Genomic DNA, 20,265 nt, shown 5'->3' on the forward strand with positions numbered 1-20,265 from the left:
GGTACAGCGCAGAAAAATCAGTAGCCTAAGTAGAATCGTATTAACTTTATTTAACCCATTGAGCCCCGAACGGCCAGATCCGACCGCGACACAATAGATTTTCTATTGTGTCTGTGATTCCGGGGCCTGATGGATTAACAAAATATATAATAAATAGTCTATTTTTTCAAAACAATTTTTTTTATCAACCCAATAACTTAAAAAAAATTGGTTGTCTGTAAAGTCGGTTTACTGACGAAGTTGAACGTGACAACGTCCGATTGTGCTTCTTTGTCCCTCGTTCCGTACTCTCGCTTGCACTTCAAGCCACATGGAACGCCTCAGAGCGAGGTAACGCCGCATGAGTCATGTTTTTTCGTGCGTGCAGCCGGCTCTATCGAATTATAAGACGTTGTCATGTCAAAAGACGTGTGGCACTCGGGGATTGCCGCGGTAAAGCTATTGCATAGCATGCCTTCAAGCCACACCTCCGAGCCCGTCGGAGTGGGGAGCGTGAGGTTTTTTCGTTTCGGAATTTCTCGATTCGGTCCCCGCGCTCAAGGCCCGCGATAGAAGCTATACAATAGCTTAAAATTAAAAACTTCCGGCTACCTTATTTGGCAAGTATCTATTTTAATTTATGTTATTTTAAATGTATTGTATTTTTAAGCTATTGCATAGCTTCTATCGCGGGCCTTGAGCGCGGGGACTGAAATCAGAAATTTAGTAACGAAAAACCTCACGCTCCCCACTCCGACGGGCGCGGAGGTGTGGCTTGAAGACATAGCATGCAATAGCTTTACCGCGGCAGTCCCCGAGTGCCACACGTCTTTTTTCTAGAACAAATGTTAAATAGCATTTGTTGTTTATACCTTAAAATGACTATAAGATGTGAGAGAATTAAAAAAAATATTATTCTATGCGCTACTCTTCTACTCTGTGACCCCAGTTATCAAAGGCTCATCAATTATTAAGGTAATGGTAGAGGAAACGGTATCGCCATGATGCGGTTCAGTTTAAGCTCACCTCGACCCACTAAAATGAATTTTTCATACCATTTCCTGCATGCGAAGAACCTTTCTTGTGTATTTTTAAAGGAAATTTACATAACTGCTTGTAATATCCTTACACGAGTACCAGGGAACTATTAACTCGATTCGTAATTTTAATTGTTTAGTATTCTTTAAAATTTCATTTTCAATAACCTCAGTTCTTATTTAATTCAGTTTTCAATCCCTCTTTGTCTATCTAGTATCTACCCTTTAACATTATACAACAAAAACCGAAACCCATTAAGTCCTTTAAAACCGTCCAATCTACGACCAAACAAATTACGCATTCAATATACCCATACCAGTAATGCGGTGAATCAAAGAATAGCACTAAGAGCTAATGTAATAAGAGAATAAGCTGAAGCTATAAATCAGGCGCCATTAACGAATCTACCTAATTCTGTAACATCGGGAGCAGGCGAAGAGCCAAATGCAGCTTTTTGGTGACATTACTCTCAATGCAAAAACTGGAGGTAGTTTGGAAAGTGAATTTGGATGTTTTCGTAGATTTAATGTGCGATTTTATCGTAAAAGTTCTTTGTAAATTGAGGGATTTCAAAAACGCTTTTAATTTAGGTCCCTTGTGCATATTTTAAAAGCGCTAAATAACATGTAATAAAATAATATTATTTATTTTATCTAAGTGGTTTGGTATAAGAAATCCCGTAGCTGCCTTATGTACTGTTAATCCGTTTATTGTATACTGGTTAATATTTTGCACGCCTCATAAGCGAAGCGTTGAGGTGGGTACTAGATACTGTCACTTCGCGCAAAACATCTGATTTTTCAAACTTAAAATGTCTTTATGTATCATACATTGCACTTGTAAGATAATACATACACACACATATTAAGAAAAAACACTATTTTTAACGTTCATGATATTTTTGATGTCATTTTTGTTATTTAAACTAGTTAAAAAACAGTTTAAAAAAGTTCTGTCTTGGACGTCCGTGTGTCTGTATGTGCGGATCCTTTTTCTTGTTAACACGATAGCGACCGAAATACTTTACTAATCGAGTCTTTTTTTTTCTCTTACGCTTGAGTATGCTCAGGAATAGAACCCTTTCATTTTTCAGGGTCTGATTCGATGTGGTTTAATTGTTATTAAATAAACAAAAATAATAATTAATAAATATTTATTAAAAAAAAAATTATGAGGCGTGCACTTTTGGATTTTCCAAATTATTTTTACCTTGCCTGTATTAAACAATGTTTGCCTATATATCTTATAAATAAAATTACTGAATAGTGTATAGTTTTCAATTAGTCGCTAAGAGGACTGTAAAAGTCACGAAATGTTATTTTTAACTCTTTTAGCTTATTATTTATCACACAACTAAAAATACTTAGTTTTATTTTGCCACCTGGTAGAGTAAAATTTCCTTTATAAAATTGATATTAAAACCAATTTAAGAACTTAATTAGTTTTAATCCTCAATTAGTACGAGGACTGACTAACGAAATATTATTTTTAACTCTTTATGGTATTATTGATCAGTGATCACACAACGAAAAATACGTTTTGCCACCTGGTAGAATAAAATTTCCTATATAAAATTTATATTAAAACCTATTTGAGAACTTAATTAAGTAGTTTTAAGCCGTATGATATTGTACACACCATGTTCAAAAGACGCGCTTTGTAATACGATGATACACTTTGCGCTCTATCCAGCTAGTGGGTTTACACTTTACAGTATATAATATCTTTTAATTTTATACGGATTATAGAAAAAACAATATTCGATAGCGAATGTTATTATAATTATTAATTACTAAAATAAACGTGTCATTCAGATATAAACAACACAAAAAGAGCGTGTGTGCTGAGCATACGTGTCAGAAGTGAAACTTCTTTAGCAAGATTCAAAATACCAAAATTTTCACCGATAGATGATACTATACTACGCCAAAATTAATAGATATAGGTACATTAAGTTTTAAGTTTACCTATCCTAAAGCCACTTGGAAACGTAAAAAAAAGCTAGAAAATGTGTCGTAATTTAACTTTTAAAATAATTATGTTAATAAATTACCTAGACAAAATACCTACTAATAAGTTTACGTACTTGGCCGAAAGAATCGTCAACTATTCAACGACAAAATTACTGTACTTACACATTCAATAGAAACCACATCAGTGACAACCTTTTTTATTAGTTCGCCATCAAGTTCGCTTGATATTTTCCCTCATGACAATGTAAAATATGTAGCCAGACCTTCACACGTGTTGCTGACGAGCTCTGAAAGTTTGCAGCACAAAAGCTCTTTGACGCCCACACTTTGACATTTCGGAGATTCCACGTTAAAATAAGCGTGATACTTAGCGACGTACTCGTAGACAATGAATAGAAGTATTCTTATATTGCTATGAAGAAGAAATTTTATTTTGTCAATTCACTCACTTGATTAATTCCACGGTTTTTATTCATTCTTGTTTTGTACATCCATCCAAATCTAAACGGAAGACGGTAGTTAGTGAAACGCATTACAATTATTATAAAAGACTAGATTACCGCCCTCGGCTTCGCTCGCGTTTTCAAAGGAAAACGCGCATAGTTCCCGTTCCCGTGGGATTTCCGGGATAGAACCTATCCTATGTGTTAATCCAAGTTACCCTCTATGTGTGCTAAATTTCATTGTAATCGATTCAGTAGAGTTTGCGTGAAAGAGTAACAAACACACACACATCCTTACAAACTTTCGCATATTTTATACTATTACGTGGTGATAGTAGGATAGGTAGGGGGGTTATTAAAGAAGTACAAGACTACCGCACTTTACCACGTGACATATCGTACCTACTAATGAGCTTTTGTAACTGACAAACTTATAGAAAAAGGGAATATGAAACAAAAACTTACCTATTGCATTAAGTATCGTTGAAAAACAAAACATTTTAAAATTAATTAACAATTATTTACGATATCCGTAGACAATAATACGACGCGGCCGTCACAATATTACGTCAGTTCTCTTCAGACAGTTTTGTGAAGAACTGAAGACCCTAATGAAATTATTGTTCTAACAATACATTCAAATATGTACTTAGGTACTGTTCTGTGAGTAAAACTTATACCATATTAATTATTATCATATTTTTTACATACCTACTGGTGACGCTCAATCGCGCTTCAAATTACTTGTTAGTATGACGCAGACCGATGTAACAGATTCTAGGCAGACTGAAACAGGATAAAACAAAAATAAACACTTAATTTCACTCTGTTTTCACTACTCTCCACATTCGTTTCGAATTTATTCTCCATCAATATTGAGAAATTTTCAAATCAGCGCCTGTTTTTGAAAATAGAATGTGTACATATTTTTTCTTAATTTTTTTTTCATTGCTATTATTAGTTGCCAATTATACAGGGTGTCCCACTATTGGTATACTAAGCGCGAAGGAACTTGTAGTTTTGCGTACACTGATCACGTAAAAAATACTTAAACAAATAAATTACATCAAAAATTTTTTACAAAATTTTTCCTGAAAATCCATGTTTTCATCTCTAGCTTCGCGCAGCCGGCATATACCGCTTCGCTAATGTGAGCATTTTGTCTATGAAAACATAATCTTAAACGATAGGTCACGTGCTGGTAGTAAAGCTGGGCGGGTTGCTTGTTATGGGTGTACACATAGAGTTTTAAGAATTCATCTATTTGAAAAAAAACTGCGTCTGGAATTTTATAAGTATTTTTTACGTACTCAGCGTATGCAAAACTATAACCTCCTTTGAGGTTAGTATACCAACAGTGGGACACCCTGTATATCCTGTCTATGGAAATCATAGATAAATCAAAATTTTAAAGTCTATTAATTAGTATTTTATTATTTAATTATTATAGTAAATTTTAAAATATTTAGTTACTTCTATGCGATCAAATTAAGATCAATTATCTCATAATCACAGGTACACCGTTGACAAAGCTGGAAACATTCCAAATGCAATCCGTTCACGTTCCTAGTCATTGTATCGAAGTTGTATCGTAATGAACGCAACGTGATCGCATACGATTTAACTTTGAAATTAATATCGAAATGGGAACCCGATTCCAATTCACACTACATCTCTTTGTAACGCAGTACAAGCAATCAGAGATACGTCGAGGTGTCCATGAAATAAACGGAGCGCTTCGTACCCATTATGTAACAGACTTCTTTTTCGAAACGTGTCAATTGGATTGTGTATCCGCCGCTTTACCGACGTACAATCTACCATAACAGTACTTATCTAGACATTACGATTTGCGCTTTACATTGGATATTGTGGAAGAGATTTTGAATAAATACTACTTTTGTAACAAGCAATGGTTCACTAATGATGCGAAGCTATTACCGTATAGGTAGGTATTTCAGTTCCTACTGCCTAAAATCAAATTAATCTCGTAGATAAACAAATTGGAATGTCTGTTACGGTCTGTAGGTTTGTCATTTTTGAAACACGAATAATTAACTTTCTTGTGACCCTTTTTGAAAAAAAATAGGTATCGGACGGATATATTATATTCGGATGTTTATTTGGTAGTTAAAATTAATTCTCTGCCAGATACAAAAAAATACAATGTATGTAACATTTTTAAAATTTTTAATTTAATATCTTATTTTTAGATAATAAATTGCAATTCGGTTGTGCTTTAATGACTTATATTTAATAGGATCGTAAATTATTAATTAATTACGAGGACGTGTCGTTAGCAGAGTAAGGGACAATGCCCAATGGCTACCCTTGGGTTTAGGACCGAAAGTGCTTTGCCATAAACTGCGCTGCAAGATTGTATTTTGTATGAATTATACCATATTTCAGTTTCATTTTTTAATCAATTTATAGATAGAAATTACGTTAATAGTCGTCTTTAGATCTTCTTCTTTTTAAAAGAAAGGAAACAAAATATAATATTTTAGAAACGAACTAAAAGAAACGTAGGTAAATAACGAGATTTTCTTATAAGTCGGATTATTTATTTCCCTATTTAATCTAATGTATTCTAAGTTTATTTCTATGAACAACATTTACATAATAATTGTCACATAACAACAACAAAGCATTTGCATAGATACTTATAATAGTAATTGACTCAATCGTCTCTCACATCGTCACGCATTTCACGGTTCGGTTATCCATGTAATTCGTCCCCGAACTTATTGAATAGGGAAGCGGGAATCCAATAAAAAGCTGTCAAACCCAACGCCCCGACAGGTGAGGGTTAGTCTTATCTTTGACTGGGGAATCGCGATACATTTAAATTTAAAACAAATCCCTTACAATGACAGAGTTTTCTGGAACATTGAATAGGTATTTGATATTATCTTAGATATTATATTGATTTTCGGTGATGCGACCTAATTAGTATTTATTATGATACCTTCCATATACATATTTGAGAAAAAATACTCTAGTATGTTAGGTACCCGCACCACAGATTAGTAAATACTAAATAGTTACACCCACTGTATAAAAAAAAGACGGGTTGCACTCCGGGAGTGCCGGCAGAAGTGAAAACTTGATTAATAACGTTCAGCATGTATCCGTCTTACGCATGGAATAGGTAGTTATAAGGGCTGAAAAAAAAAACATCCGTTTTACGCTTTTTCGATCATACCACGTGTCCTGACGCGAGTTTAAACCCAACGCCATTAAAAAGAAGTTTTCACTTCAATAATATACCCATATCTAACGCTCCCATACGCTAAGATGTCTTTCAATTTAGTTTGTATGTTCTTGAAAGGCAAAGTACTTAATCAATTTTTTATTGAAGTGAAAACTTCTTTAGCGGCGTTGGGTATAAAATCTTAAACTCGCGTCAGGACACGTGAACTGATCGAAAAAGCGTAAGACGGATGGATATCAAACATGCTCAACGTTAATAATCAAGTTTTCACTTCTGCCGGCACTCCCGGAGTGCAACCCGTCTTTTTTTTAATGTGTAATTATTGTGATCTATTAAAATATACCTAAAACTTTAATATTGAAGTGGAATATAAATATGTTTAAACTTTGAGGCAACATTTTACAGGCAACCTATGTTTTATGATTAATTCACAGATATATAAACATGGATGTCTGTGGATTAATTATTAATAAATATCCAATTTTATGATAAAAACTTCATATAAAGACGAGATTTTTGCTCATTTTTTAGTATTCCAGTACAATTATAATTTAGTAATTGTTATTTTGTACTATTAAATTTAAATTAACTCTCATAACTCATGACTAATTCATTAAGATTAGACCAAATACCACAGATCCAAAAACCTTGTATCTAAAGTCTTCATTAAAATTTTAAAGAATATGGCAACAAAATTAAGACATTAGCTCTAGGCTATACAAATACATTTGACACAAAGATTTGACATTGCAATTTGCGTTTTGGAAATTGGAGGCGTTTTGCATGTTGAATGTTGAATTTCGAATTCGAGATTCCATTCCATTTCCAAACACTTTCATGAATTCATGAGCTTTTTTCAATAGTGAATGAAATATTTAAATAATTCAATGAAATAAAAAGTATAAATCTATATAACTTCGATTTAATTATTTACCATGAGCTTCAATGAGCGGGGAATTCTTTAGTAGCAGTTGAAAAGCTTCGTGATGGATAATATTGTTCAATTTGAGTGGTTAGTAATTATTACAAAACTATATTATATTATGTGAAATGGACTTTTAAACTAATAGCATGTTTCTTAAGTCTTAATTGAATAATAAAATAGTCATTTTAGTAACTTGAATTGTTTTTACTTATTTATGTCCGTGTATTCAGTATTGCAGATATAACTTGGTGGTTTGAAGTATTTAAATAAATATATATCCTCATTCTTATTATAGGGTTGAACCAGAACGCGACCACTATTTCCTAAGAGCCCAAGATTTAGAGAACTGTGTAACGGAAAGAATCTTAAGAAACACATTCCATGACCCATTGATTTCTAGCAGTGATAGTGAAGAGTCCAATGATATCAATTGGAATGATATTTTTAGTCAAAAACAAAATGTAAGTTTCAATTGATTTATCGCTGAAAATTTAATGAAAATGTTTGTATATTACTGATTCAGTTACTTGATTATAAAATACAATATTTCATTGATTATAACAATTATAACAATATTTGTTTAACAATAATATTTCATCCATATTAAAAACATTGGAATAGTTTGAAAATAGATTATTTTATGGTATTAAGTGTGTTTTGAACTGGTAAAAAATTTAAAAAAATTGTTATGACGAAAGTGCTTCTAGAAGAAGTCTTATTGAATAAATAAATGTTTTAGTTTGCATTTGCTTGTTGAGTGTAGGAAATAAGTTTTGTTGAAATGTTAAACATAATTTGTAAAAAAATGACTAAAAGACAATGGATCATGTTTTATTTATTTATTTATTATTAAACATACATACATACAATTACAATTTATTACAATATACAATTAATATTGATGTAAAAGTATATAAATATAAAAAGGCTACTAAAACAATTTATACAAGCCAATGTTTCCCTAGCTAGGTTACTGGGCAATCTGTGTTTAGGAGAAACAGCTTGCCTCTAAAATAAATTCACAAAAAGCCTCTTAGCAAGTACTTAATTATATATATAACAATCCTTCCTTACAACCAGGCAAATCAAAGCCACCGTCTCTTTGTGCCAGGCTGTCGGCCTGTGCCAAAGTACCCCAAGTTATCGTCGCTCACTGCGATAGAACACACACAGTGCCTCAAAGTGATGTGCATAAAGAATCCACACATATTGCCGCTCAAGCCATTCCCGAAGCCCGGTAGAATGGATTATAAGGTTTTTGAGGTATGTAATTAACAAAACATTATTTTGTGTTTGTGTTTGGTTTGGTTTACTGGCTCCTGAGACACAGTTTTTTACTAATTCAGGAGCCTATGGATTCATATATATATCAGCTGTTTTGATTGGTAAGTTGGTTTAGGATATTGTTATTTTGTTTACAAAAAATAAGTAGATATATGAATAAAATAATACAATAAAATGAGTAGACCTAATTATGTTATAATTTTTAAAGATTTATAATTTAAATTCAGATGTTTTAAACACACATAACGTAATGTAAAACATGACAAGATAAGTGGCTCTGTAATCTATACAGTTATACACTATCCAGATACATTGTACCAGTAGTTTTTGATTAAATTATAACCCTATTTAAGTTTATTATAGCACCAAATCTCTAACTTTCTTTGGTAATTCCTACAACTATTATACTATATATACACTACTTCACTCTATCAAATATTTGTTACAGGAAATTAAAAAGGAATATGAAGCGGAACAAAAAGAATATTTAGCTTGGGCGAAATCGCTCTGGGCTACCGAACACTGTATTAAAGCGTTACGATCAAAGCCACATGTGGAATTAGTATATGAAGCTCAGTATAAAATGAGGGCGCATGAGTTACAGTCATATCCGAAAAACTATGAACTAGCCGCACAAATACCTTTGGAAGCAAGGAACGATCAATGTGAATTTGAGTTTGTGGAAGATTTAATTAGTGTGAGTAGTGGTTTGTTAGTAATTAGTAGGCAGGAATTTTAATAACTTTTGCCTTGACAAATTAAAATACTTGAAAATTTTGAAAGAATAGAAATATTTGAAGTGAGATTTGAGCCGACATCTTTATTTATATTGTAGTAATACCATGCGATAAAATGGCCTCCAATAAAAAAAATATATTTAAAAAAAAAATCTAATAGTTCATTTTTTTTATATTTTACAAAGTATTTATTATTGGGTAGTATTTAAACGAGTGACTGTAAATTAAAGTTTTAGTTATCAAAAATAATTAATTGGGGTAACAGAATTACTAAGTGAGCGACTGACTGCGAGCGATGAAAAATTAATAGATCAGCAACTAACAAACATTAATTTGCGTTACATAAAATACAAAATGAGCAGCTTCATAATATTTGAGCGACTTAATATTAATCGTTTGAGTGACAAAATTACGTCTTGTATTAATTAATTAAATTGCTTGTTTAGTTTATTTGTCGATTACTCAAATTCATACTGTTGAAGGTATTAAATCAGTATCTCATAATCAGTCGCTCACTTTATTTTCAGTCGCTCGTTTTATTATTCCCCTTTATTATTTATGCAAAACTTGTTTACTAAATCTTTCTTATGTAATTGCTTTTTACTAAGTCTTTATTATGTAATTGCTTTTTTCCTAGATTGATGCTACAGATCTACCACAGATCCAATATGAAACAGTAGAAGATAAAATTTTCATAATGAAAAACAATGCAGTACCTGAGCCATGCAATAAGCATCCATGCAAATTTATTTTACCAAGTAAGTTATTCTTTCCTGCTTTTCGTTTTCAAGAAAATATTAACTTTTTAATAAAAAAATAACCATTTATTTACAATAATTTAGTTTACAATTTGCAATTTGCATTATTAAAAAGTTTTTGAGTTTGAACAAATTCACCATTCTTACATATCCCAGAAGTTTTCCTAAAAAATACCTCTTTCTCTATGATTTTTAGTATAATAGTCAAATATATATTTTTTAAATACATTAATTCGTAATATTATTTTCAGGAGAGAAATCAGTATCAGTGCTACCACTAACGGAAATAGAGAGGGAATTAGCGCAATATGCGCTTGAGCACAACACACAGTACATAGCTAGTGAGAGCGCGCTGCGTTGCTTGCTGTCGCTGGACCAGCATTGGTACATCACTGTGCGAGTGTGTGACGTCATTGGCTCGGGTAAGGACTACTGTGAGTTAGTTAGAGCACAACACACAGTACATAGCTAACGAGAAAGAGATTTTTAAGCAATAGCTTAATAATGCAATAGCATAGCTTCTATCGCGGGCCTCGAGCGCGGGGACTGAATCGAGAAATTCCGTAACGAAAAAACCTCACGCTCCCCACTCCGACGGGCTCGGAGGTGTGGCTTGAAGGCATGCTATGCTTAATAGCTTTACTGCAGCAGTCCCCGAGTGCCACACGTCTTTTTTTTTCCAATATAGATTTTTATCAAAATGGGCTAGTAGGTGATCTACATGTCCTGATGAAGATTTTTGAAGTGAAACTTCTTAAGGCGCGTTTCAATACCGTCACGTAATGGAGTAAGGCGCCGATTTGGGTATCTTTAAATCTTGCCCAAGAAGTTTCACTTCTGACACGTGTGCTCGGCACACTCGCTCTCTTTTAACAAAATAAACTAGTTTGAAACAAAAGTAAAAGTAATAAAAACCATTTATTTACTTTCAGATGGTGAGAAATCAAATGTAATAGTGTTAGGAAGTGAATTTTCCATAAAAAAAGAGTCGATTATGCGCAGGACGTATAAGGCTTTCAGACATCTTTTGGAAGATGCACTTGTACCGTAAGTAAAAATTGTATTATAGGTAAATTTGAAACATTTGGTTTTTGAAGTGCATGTTAAGAGTAAAATCGCGTCATGGCAATACCGTCACGTCATGGAATAAGGCGACTATTAGTATCTTTGAATCTTGCCAAAGAAGTTTCACTTCTGACACGTGTGCTCACTGCTCAGCACACACGCTCCTTTTTTTTAAAGATATCGAAAAATATTTAATGTTATGGCATCTATTTTGAAGATGTACCCAAAGTTTATGTTTTATCAGCTAACATTATGAGGTAAAATTTAATTCAAATATCTCCAAAAAATTAAATCAATCAGAAACAATGTAAACTATTGACTGACCGGTTGGCTTGGTTGGTAGTAGCCCTGCCTTCCAAGCCAGAGGTTGTGGGTTTGATTCCCACCCGGGGCAGATATTTGTGTGATGAACATGTTTGCTCTGTGTGGGTGTTAATTATCTATATAAGTATTTATTTAAAATTATATGTATGTATGTTTATCAGCCATCTGGTTTCCATAACACAAGCGAAAGCTTAGTATGGGATCAGATTGTGCAGTGTGTGAAAATTGTTCTGAAATATTTATTTATTTATATTATATATTTTTATTAAAAGAAAACAGAAATTGATTGACATCTCTATATATTTTTAACCTCTCTTACAATTATTGAAACTTTCAGGTTATCAGAAAAGGGGAGGATTATGAACAAATTGATAAGAAACTCTGAAAGAGATAGTAATGTAAATACGAATGTATCATATGTCGAAAATAACAATATGGAACCGTCCAGTGATGATGAAGACGATGGTTTATGTATAGATACAGGTAACAATTTGTTATATGAATAATTAATATTAATTTTGAAAAACATTCTTAAACTCATAAAATTATTGTATTGTCAGCGATCCTTGCTAAGTTTACAAATTTGGAATTAAATGTGTTTGTTTAAAGTGGATCAAAACCGAGGCTAAAGGCTAAATACAAACATATAGGTGAAGCTAATAAAAGCTTGTTAAAAAAGTTTATTAGATTTTTGTAGTGTTATTGAAGTGAAACTTCTTTATCAGCGTTGGAAAAAAATTAGTGTAACATTTTTCCGTTACGCGCCATCTTTTTCTTATTCCTACCACGCGTGATTCGACGTATTTCTGTGAAGTTGCATATTATAGTAAATTATTTTTTTGAAAAATAAGGTCATAAAGAAGTTTCACTTCTTACTTGTGTACACTAGTACACGCACACTTTTTTTTTACTGTTTTTTAATAAGTTTTAAAACTTATATTTTAACGAAAAATCTAGATACAACAAGACTTTATTTCCGTTTGTTTATATTGAATGAAACCTTACTTTCTGTAATTTTAACATGAATCATGACTGTTTTTATAATTTTTAGGTGAAGATCTTCACGAAAATAGTGATGTAGAAACTGAAAATGATCAACAGGAACACCAGAAATCTCAAGAAAACACTAATAACAATGTAGAAAAGTCGGCTAACAATAATTCTACCGCGTCTATAGGATTTTATGAATGCACTTGTAAAGGTTTGTATTGTAACTATAACATATTTTAAACACTTTAATAAAAATAAAAAAACTTTTTCTCTTGATCTTAAATTAAATTTTATATAGTTGAAGTTTATTAATTTCCTTTTCATTCGATTTTTTTTTTTCTAGTCTATTAATGAATATAATGTCCATTAAAAAATATTTATAAAAGTTTTCAATTCACTTTATTATTTAACAATTATTTCATAAATTTAGTACAAAATTAATGTTTCGTCTTTTATAGAAGTTTAAGTAACTTTGTATTGATACAAGCATGAATGTTTAATTTAATTAATTATATCCAGATACAATATTCGAGTTACCAGCACAACGGTCATACAAAAAGTGGCAAGTGAGAAGCAAAACATCTGGCGAAAAATACGACCTTATAGTGCATTGTGCGCATCGAGCACGGGTGAGTTGGAATATAAACCTTATATCTATATGTGTAGGGGTTGATTTGCTAAAATTAAATTTTATAGTGTATTGTGAACATAGAGCGCGGGTGAATTCGAATTTAAACCTTATATTTATATCTTTAGGGGTTAATTTACATTTTTCAATGTAAAAAAGCAGATTACGTATATAGTGCGGGTGATTTGGTGGAAATTGAACTTTATGGGATAGGTGTTTAAGGGTTATAATGCATTTTTTTATTATAATACGAACTTATAGTGTATGTATGTGCGAATGTGAATGTGTGAGTGGCGGCGAGTTGAGGGAATATGAACCGTATGTGATGTGTGCTTAAGGGTTAATTTGCATTTGTATTATTAGCGAAGTGTTCTTATGTGTCTTTCATGGATAGCGGTTTTTTATGATTTCGTAGGGTCTTCTTGAAGTTTTAAATGAGTTGATAAAAAATCATGAGTAGTATCACTAGTGATTTCTAGTATTTTAAACTACTACTGTGGTAAAATGGTAGGCAAAATAAATAAATAAATAATTTTTAAACTACTGATGTATCTTCCATCTGTTTATGTACGTTTCTGTGTTAGTCTACTACTTTTTTATTCTTCGTTTTAATTTCTTTTCCGAAAGGAATCTTCCATTTTCGGATACAATAATATATTTAAATATTTATCCTCTCAATCCAGGGTTCGACCAGCGAAGTAATACTAGAACCGATACCAGAATACCAGCTGGAATTAGGAGCTAGTTCGCTGTCTCAGCACAAATTAGCTAGCTTAGCTTTAGCTCTGCATCTGAGGAGGAAAGCTGCCCTTATGAATGGTGAAAATATTAATTATTGTGATATTAATGTTAAATAATGAACTATAAAATAAACTAGCTTGCCCCAGCTTCGAGTTAAAAATAGTTAAAGTAATTTGGTAATGATTTAACTTTCTAATGGATAAATATTTAAAAAAAAACGAATTAATCTATACTAATACTAGCTGTCCGCCCCGGCTTCGCCCGTGGTACCTACATGTTTAAACTATCCTATCTCTCAAGTTGGATCGAACTGCACATGGTGTGCGAATTTTATTATTTGAATCGGTTCAGTGGTTTAGGAGTCCATTGAGGACAAACATTGTGACACAAGATTTATATATATTAAGATTATAAAGCTGAAGAGTTTGTTTGTTTGTTTGAACGCGCTAATCTCAGAAACTACTGGTCCGATTAGAAAAATTATTTCGGTGTTAGATAGCCCATTTATCTATATAGGAAGGCTATAGGCTATATATCATCACGCTAAGACCAATAGGAGCGGATCGGAATAAAATATTGGGCCAGAATAAAATGGTGCCCCTAATGAAATAAACACCATCTAAAAACCAATTATCTTTTTCAGTGCGATTAGATGGTGTATCCGGTGAAATAGTGACCATGGAAAAGTTGTATCAAAATGAATTCAGCAATAAGTATGGCGACATGTTGCCCAACATCGCGAATATATTGCACGCGACTTTAAACCAACTACAGGGACTCTTGCCGGGATATTATGTATTGCATCATGAGGTCAGTAAATATTATATTAAATTAAGCTTAAATTTGAACTTTAAATTTTTCAAGTAGACTTTTGAATTGTAAAACATTATTTACTAGATCGAAAAGTTTATATACAGAAAGAAAAGCTATAAACGTATAGTTAATTGCTCTCTTCTTTAATTTACTGAAAAGTTTCTACCCAGAAGAGCCAGCTACAATTAATTAGTTGCGCTTTTCTAAGCAACAGTCATATTATATTATGTAATAATTATAATGAACACAAAGAACTGTCCTACGGCCACGGGTCTTAAGCAACAATATTCCATGGATTTCGGTCTTCCTTCCATAAACTGAGCCTTAATCATGGGACAAAAATCATTCACAATATTATTTTAAAGTCTGCCAGTCTGTTCTTTCAAACCACAGCACTGACTTTTTAACTTCAATACTAACAGCTACTTTTTTTTAAAGGGCTGCTAGATTTTCCCCCGGTTTTGTCCGCTAGTGAAACCGCGGGGCAGAACTAGTTACAAATAAATATATATTTCAGCCAAGCCACGGAACAAACGCCCTATTATACTGTCCAAAGAAATCAAGTGGAAACAACACATTAACTCTAAATTTGGATCTATCTCAAATGCCCAACGAGTCGAGCGCTTTGAAAACTCCGCCCACTATATCTTTGGATATGTTGCCGATGCATAAGTATGGGTTTTTGGTTATTTTTAAATATTTTTTTATTGGATATACAGGGTTAGTTTTCAATGACCGGCCAAATTTGGGTGGTCAATGGTTCAGAATCGATAACATTTACGATCTAATGAAAAAAAAAACGTTTTTTTTTTAATTAGATTTCATTCCTGTCCGCCACTAAAAAGCGAACGTGTGGACCTTACAAAAGCACAATTCAGTTCAACAACCTAGATAGGTAGAAGTTAGCACACACATAAATTTGATGATGCGCGCACGCACACAAGTGCATTGATTCTCAAGCTTATCGCGTGTTTACAATTTAGGAAATTTTTAAGACATTTTCAAATGAATTCTATTATTTTTTTTATTCGACAATATTATTTCAAATGTACCTTTGGTTAAATTTTAAATGTTGGCTGGTCATTGAAAACTAATCCTGTAGAGTAGACTTTGAATGAGCAACTTTCTCTTTTTCGATAAAACAGATTAGTAGATCTTTAACCGGTATATAAAACATAAAATAGTTATGATGACCGTAAAGTGACATTCGAAATAGTATTTTTTGCTATTTAAGTAATCTTCTTGTTTACAATATTGTATCGTATATCGTTTTTCCTTAAAATTATAGAATATTTACAAGTATTACGAGTGTCACCATAGTAATCGAAATAACAATGAATGACACAGTCGACCATTCTTATTATCACGTTTGTTCGTATTGGAGCAAAAAGTCTCATATACTTAGGGATGTTATTCTAAAATAAACCGTAAATTCGTGCGTTAGCATACATATTCAAAAGCTTAATTTAATAGATAAGTTAGTTTTCACTAAAATCAAGCTGTCCAATAAAAGGCATAGTTTACTTGTGTGTACTGTTTAGCTTTCGGTTTGAATGTGTTGATTTTGGCGATAGCGGTTTTCATACGAATTATGACATTATAGCACTTCTATGTGTCTTGTTATTTAGATTTCTATGGAGTAAGGCGACGATTTTCATATCTTTGAGTCTTACCAAATAAGTTTCACTTCTGATACCAGTGCTCGGCACACACGCTCTTTTATTATGTAATAAAAATCTATAAAAAAAGACGTGTGTCACTCGGGGACTGCCGCGGTAAAGCTATTGCATGCTATGCCTTCAAGCCACACCTCCGTGTCCGTCGGAGTGGGGAGCGTGAGGTGTTTCGTTACGGAATTTCTCGATTCGGTCCCCGCACTCAAGGCCCGCGATAGAAGCTATGCAATAGCTTAATTAACAAAAAAATATAAATTTACAGATTTCGCAGAATATTACCATGTGCATTCACACCATACCAAGACCAGTTGCCCCGAAAGCCGATCACTCGCAGTAAAACTCCGCCCCAAGCTCTCAAGGTACAAACATACAAACATATTGTGCTGTTGCGAAGTATGATCATGAATTACATTTTACCATTATATAATATGTAGTACTTATATATAATAACAATACAGTAAATTTCATTCTTAAATTTATTATTAATATTAAAAGTTATTTTACATCTCATCTCATTTACATTTTTATGGACGATTTCCCACGAAAATGAAGGTAAGTATGTAATCTACATGTAAAAATAGAGACTCGTTTCATTTTTGTTTATTGAATTTTGACATATTATTTTCTTTAGAAACAAATATAAAATGTTAATCACTTCATAAGCAACGTGTATATTTTATTTTATTATAGTCCATTTCTTATATAGGTAAAAGCAATCAGAAATGAAATTAATTTATTAATTGTAATTATAGAATTACATAGTTAACGAGAAAATGTGTCTCTAAAATATACATAATATGTACTAACCGTCATCAATCACTCACATAATATTATAAAACAAAGTTCTGCTCTGTGTCTGTTTGTTCGCGATAAACTCAAAAACTGCTGCACCGATTCTCATTCTGTTTTCGCAATGGGCAGCATGGCTCTCGAGGAACACAGTGACATATATGTGTCAAGTTTTACACAACGCGGACGAAGCCGCGTGCGGAAAGCTAGTAAGCCTTTTTATTATAGTAGAGAAAAATACACTAAGTAAAAATTTTATTGAGTTTTTAGCAAATAAATATTATTTTAATTTTCAGTCAAAGTCCTGGGTTCGAATCCCTGTCCCTCAAAACAACTTTAAATTTATCTCACTTTAAAAAGATAAAATTTACCCCATACTTTAGTAAAAGGCGAAAGATTTATTTATATTTCCAAGAAAGATCCAAATATAGTAACTAAATAAGACTTTTATAAAAGGATGGAATATTTTTGATGTGTTGAAGTTTTTAATTAAGTGTGAGAAAGGAGGAGGATGTCTGAAGGTATCAAGATGGAGCGACGCAGCATACACACACCGGGAAAACTGTGCTTGCAATATTATACTGGGAAATTGCTTTAAATTAATTGATTCTGGTTACCCTATAACGAAAAAAATGTCTGATAAAAAAAATACTGTAATGCAGACGTATGATTTTATTTGTCCAAAATTTAGGCAATATTTCTTTTGACTGTTATACAGACATTCATTTAAATAAAATAATTGGTTGAATATTTTTCTACAAACATCATTTAATAACGCCCACCAATTTTAATCATTCTTACTTAAATTTTTTTATATATTTTATGTTTCCCATTATAACATTGCAAGCCGCTAGTGAGGTGCGCTGGCCATCGATATCGATAATCACGTTGCAACCAATCTGTTGGCCAGAGCGCAGCGGGCAGAGCGGGCAAGCGCGGGAAGCGAAAACGAAAGAAATAGACGCGTGGGATATATACCGCCGCTAGTGACGCGCCACCTGTCGATAGTCGCCCGTAGTGATGTCTGTTGTCGATGGATTCGCCGTGGGTATTGGTAAAGTTCGCGCAAAGTGTTGCTGACGTCAGATGATGCGTCGGTTGAATTGGAACTACTGAATGGATGGCTCGAACGCTACTGAACCGAGCGGATAAGGGGTTTGCATACAAAATATTTTTTTGAAATCTTTTTTTAATATCTTTTTTTGGAAGTTTTTTGAAATTTTTTCACTTTTTTTGTTGAAATCTTACTTGTAATTTGGGCTCACTGAAATCGTATTTTGTATGTTTAATATAATTATTTTAAAAATAGTAAAAAAGTAAGACTGTATGCAATTCGTCCTTAGACGCAAACATTGATAACATTGGTAAGGATAATCATAACATTTTGATTTTTTTTTACTCGCAGACCTGTTGCCTGATAGTGTGACAAAGTTGCCCATAAGCTATGCACAAGTCCATTTTTCGTAATGTTTGAAAAAAGTCAAAATAAAGTTGAACATGCAAAGATTGCTCTTTTTTTGTAATTATACTTTTTGCGAACTCATCATCGGATAAATAACTGATGCTTAATGATACAATTTGATCAAATTTGACGTGAGAATTTTCTACTAAAGTACGGCCAACGAGAAGCGATACCAAATGTAAACAAAACACATGCAAGGTCATTGGGAATTGCAGGGGTGCGTAACTTTTTGAAAGTTGGATTTATGTAGTTTTAAAAAATATCCGGCAAATTGTAATAATACCAAAAAGGATACTTAGTCTATTTTTATAAATTTTATCATAATTTGAATTATAGTATAATGTAAATTTAAATTAAATAACGCGAATAATATTAATTTTCTGAATCATAAAATATAATAAGAATAATAAAATGGCCGCCCGAATATTGGCGAATCCGTCTTGACGTTGTTGTGTTTTTGCCGGGAGAACGAGACATTACGACAAAGGCACAAGATGGAAAGAGATAGATATTAGATTATCAACGCCACAATTGTTTTTTAGGTGAATGACGTTTTGTATCGCTTCTCGTTGGCCTTACTTTGCCATTTATATTCAAGAAATGTAATAGTACTTTTTTCCTTCTAAAAAAGTGGTTTATTTTATGAGTTCAGTATAAAATGTAGTTTCCTTAACGCATTTATATATTTATTTTTGAGTTCTTTACAAATATCTTTTTTTTACATTATTCATATATTTAACATTTATAGTCTCTTATTTCCAAAGCATTTTTTTTTTCTAAAATTTTAGCGACATTACTAATAGGTATCGATTTTAACCTTCCAAAAATTGTTACAGTGGCCACGGCGAAAGAAAAATAAAAAGAAGAAAGTTCGGGCAAACGTTTAACCTGGCGAAGACATCACTATTTTTTCATAAATGTTAATATATATATAAAATGTCTAAATTCAGGATAGATTGTGTTATAACTCAATCATCTTATGTATTCAATTAAGTTTAAAAGTGATTGAATTGAGGGAATTTTTATGCTAATATTTTATAATATTTATAATATTTTCGACTCTTCGACAGTGGCAAAGTGCCAAATCGTTAATTGGACTATTTATATTACATAATACAAAAACGTTACATTTACACTTAAAAAGTAAATATGTAGTATTAAAAGAAATTGTGATAAGTTTATGTTTTACTGTTATTTATGTAAATATTAATAAAGTACGAAATATTAAAGCTTGGTTTTATTTAACCTCTAATTGATCCCAGGAATTACTGAAATGTATATAACTTGTCTGGATGATATCCTATCCTTCCTACTAATCTTAATACTATTATAAAGGCGAAAGTTTGTAAGGATGTATGGATGTATGGATGTTTGTTACTCTTTCACGTAAAAACTACTGAACCGATTACAATGAAATTTAGCACAC

The 20,265-nt window shown here is 32.3% G+C and overlaps 1 protein-coding gene across 4 annotated transcripts; it reads left to right on the forward strand.

Annotated features, from left to right (window-relative positions):
* Positions 1 to 7,398: 7,398 nt before the first annotated feature.
* Positions 7,399 to 20,062, forward strand: LOC149482527 (uncharacterized). 4 transcript variants are annotated; one of them, XR_016316731.1, is made up of 16 exons: positions 7,399 to 7,659; positions 7,868 to 8,033; positions 8,653 to 8,835; positions 9,305 to 9,553; positions 10,231 to 10,351; positions 10,603 to 10,773; positions 11,284 to 11,398; positions 12,078 to 12,223; positions 12,792 to 12,941; positions 13,250 to 13,359; positions 14,042 to 14,177; positions 14,743 to 14,909; positions 15,430 to 15,584; positions 16,851 to 16,947; positions 18,288 to 18,431; positions 19,676 to 20,062. XR_016316731.1 is itself a non-coding variant. In XM_089704330.1 (15 exons), exons 1-15 carry the CDS (start codon positions 7,634 to 7,636, stop codon positions 18,336 to 18,338), a joined length of 2,043 nt encoding a protein of 680 aa, XP_089560456.1. In that variant the 5' UTR covers positions 7,399 to 7,633; the 3' UTR covers positions 18,339 to 20,062. The 4 variants fall into 4 exon arrangements, 2 of the variants coding, with proteins under 2 accessions (XP_089560456.1, XP_089560457.1); XR_016316732.1 differs by having other exon boundaries at positions 18,288 to 18,421; XM_089704330.1 differs by having other exon boundaries at positions 18,288 to 20,062.
* Positions 20,063 to 20,265: the final 203 nt, after the last annotated feature.

This window comes from Colias philodice, chromosome 15 (assembly GCF_061535455.1).
Source record: "Colias philodice isolate Cphi_HAF_F1 chromosome 15, ilColPhil1 Martin Lab GWU primary, whole genome shotgun sequence".
In the NCBI taxonomy this organism is placed as follows: domain Eukaryota; kingdom Metazoa; phylum Arthropoda; class Insecta; order Lepidoptera; family Pieridae; genus Colias; species Colias philodice.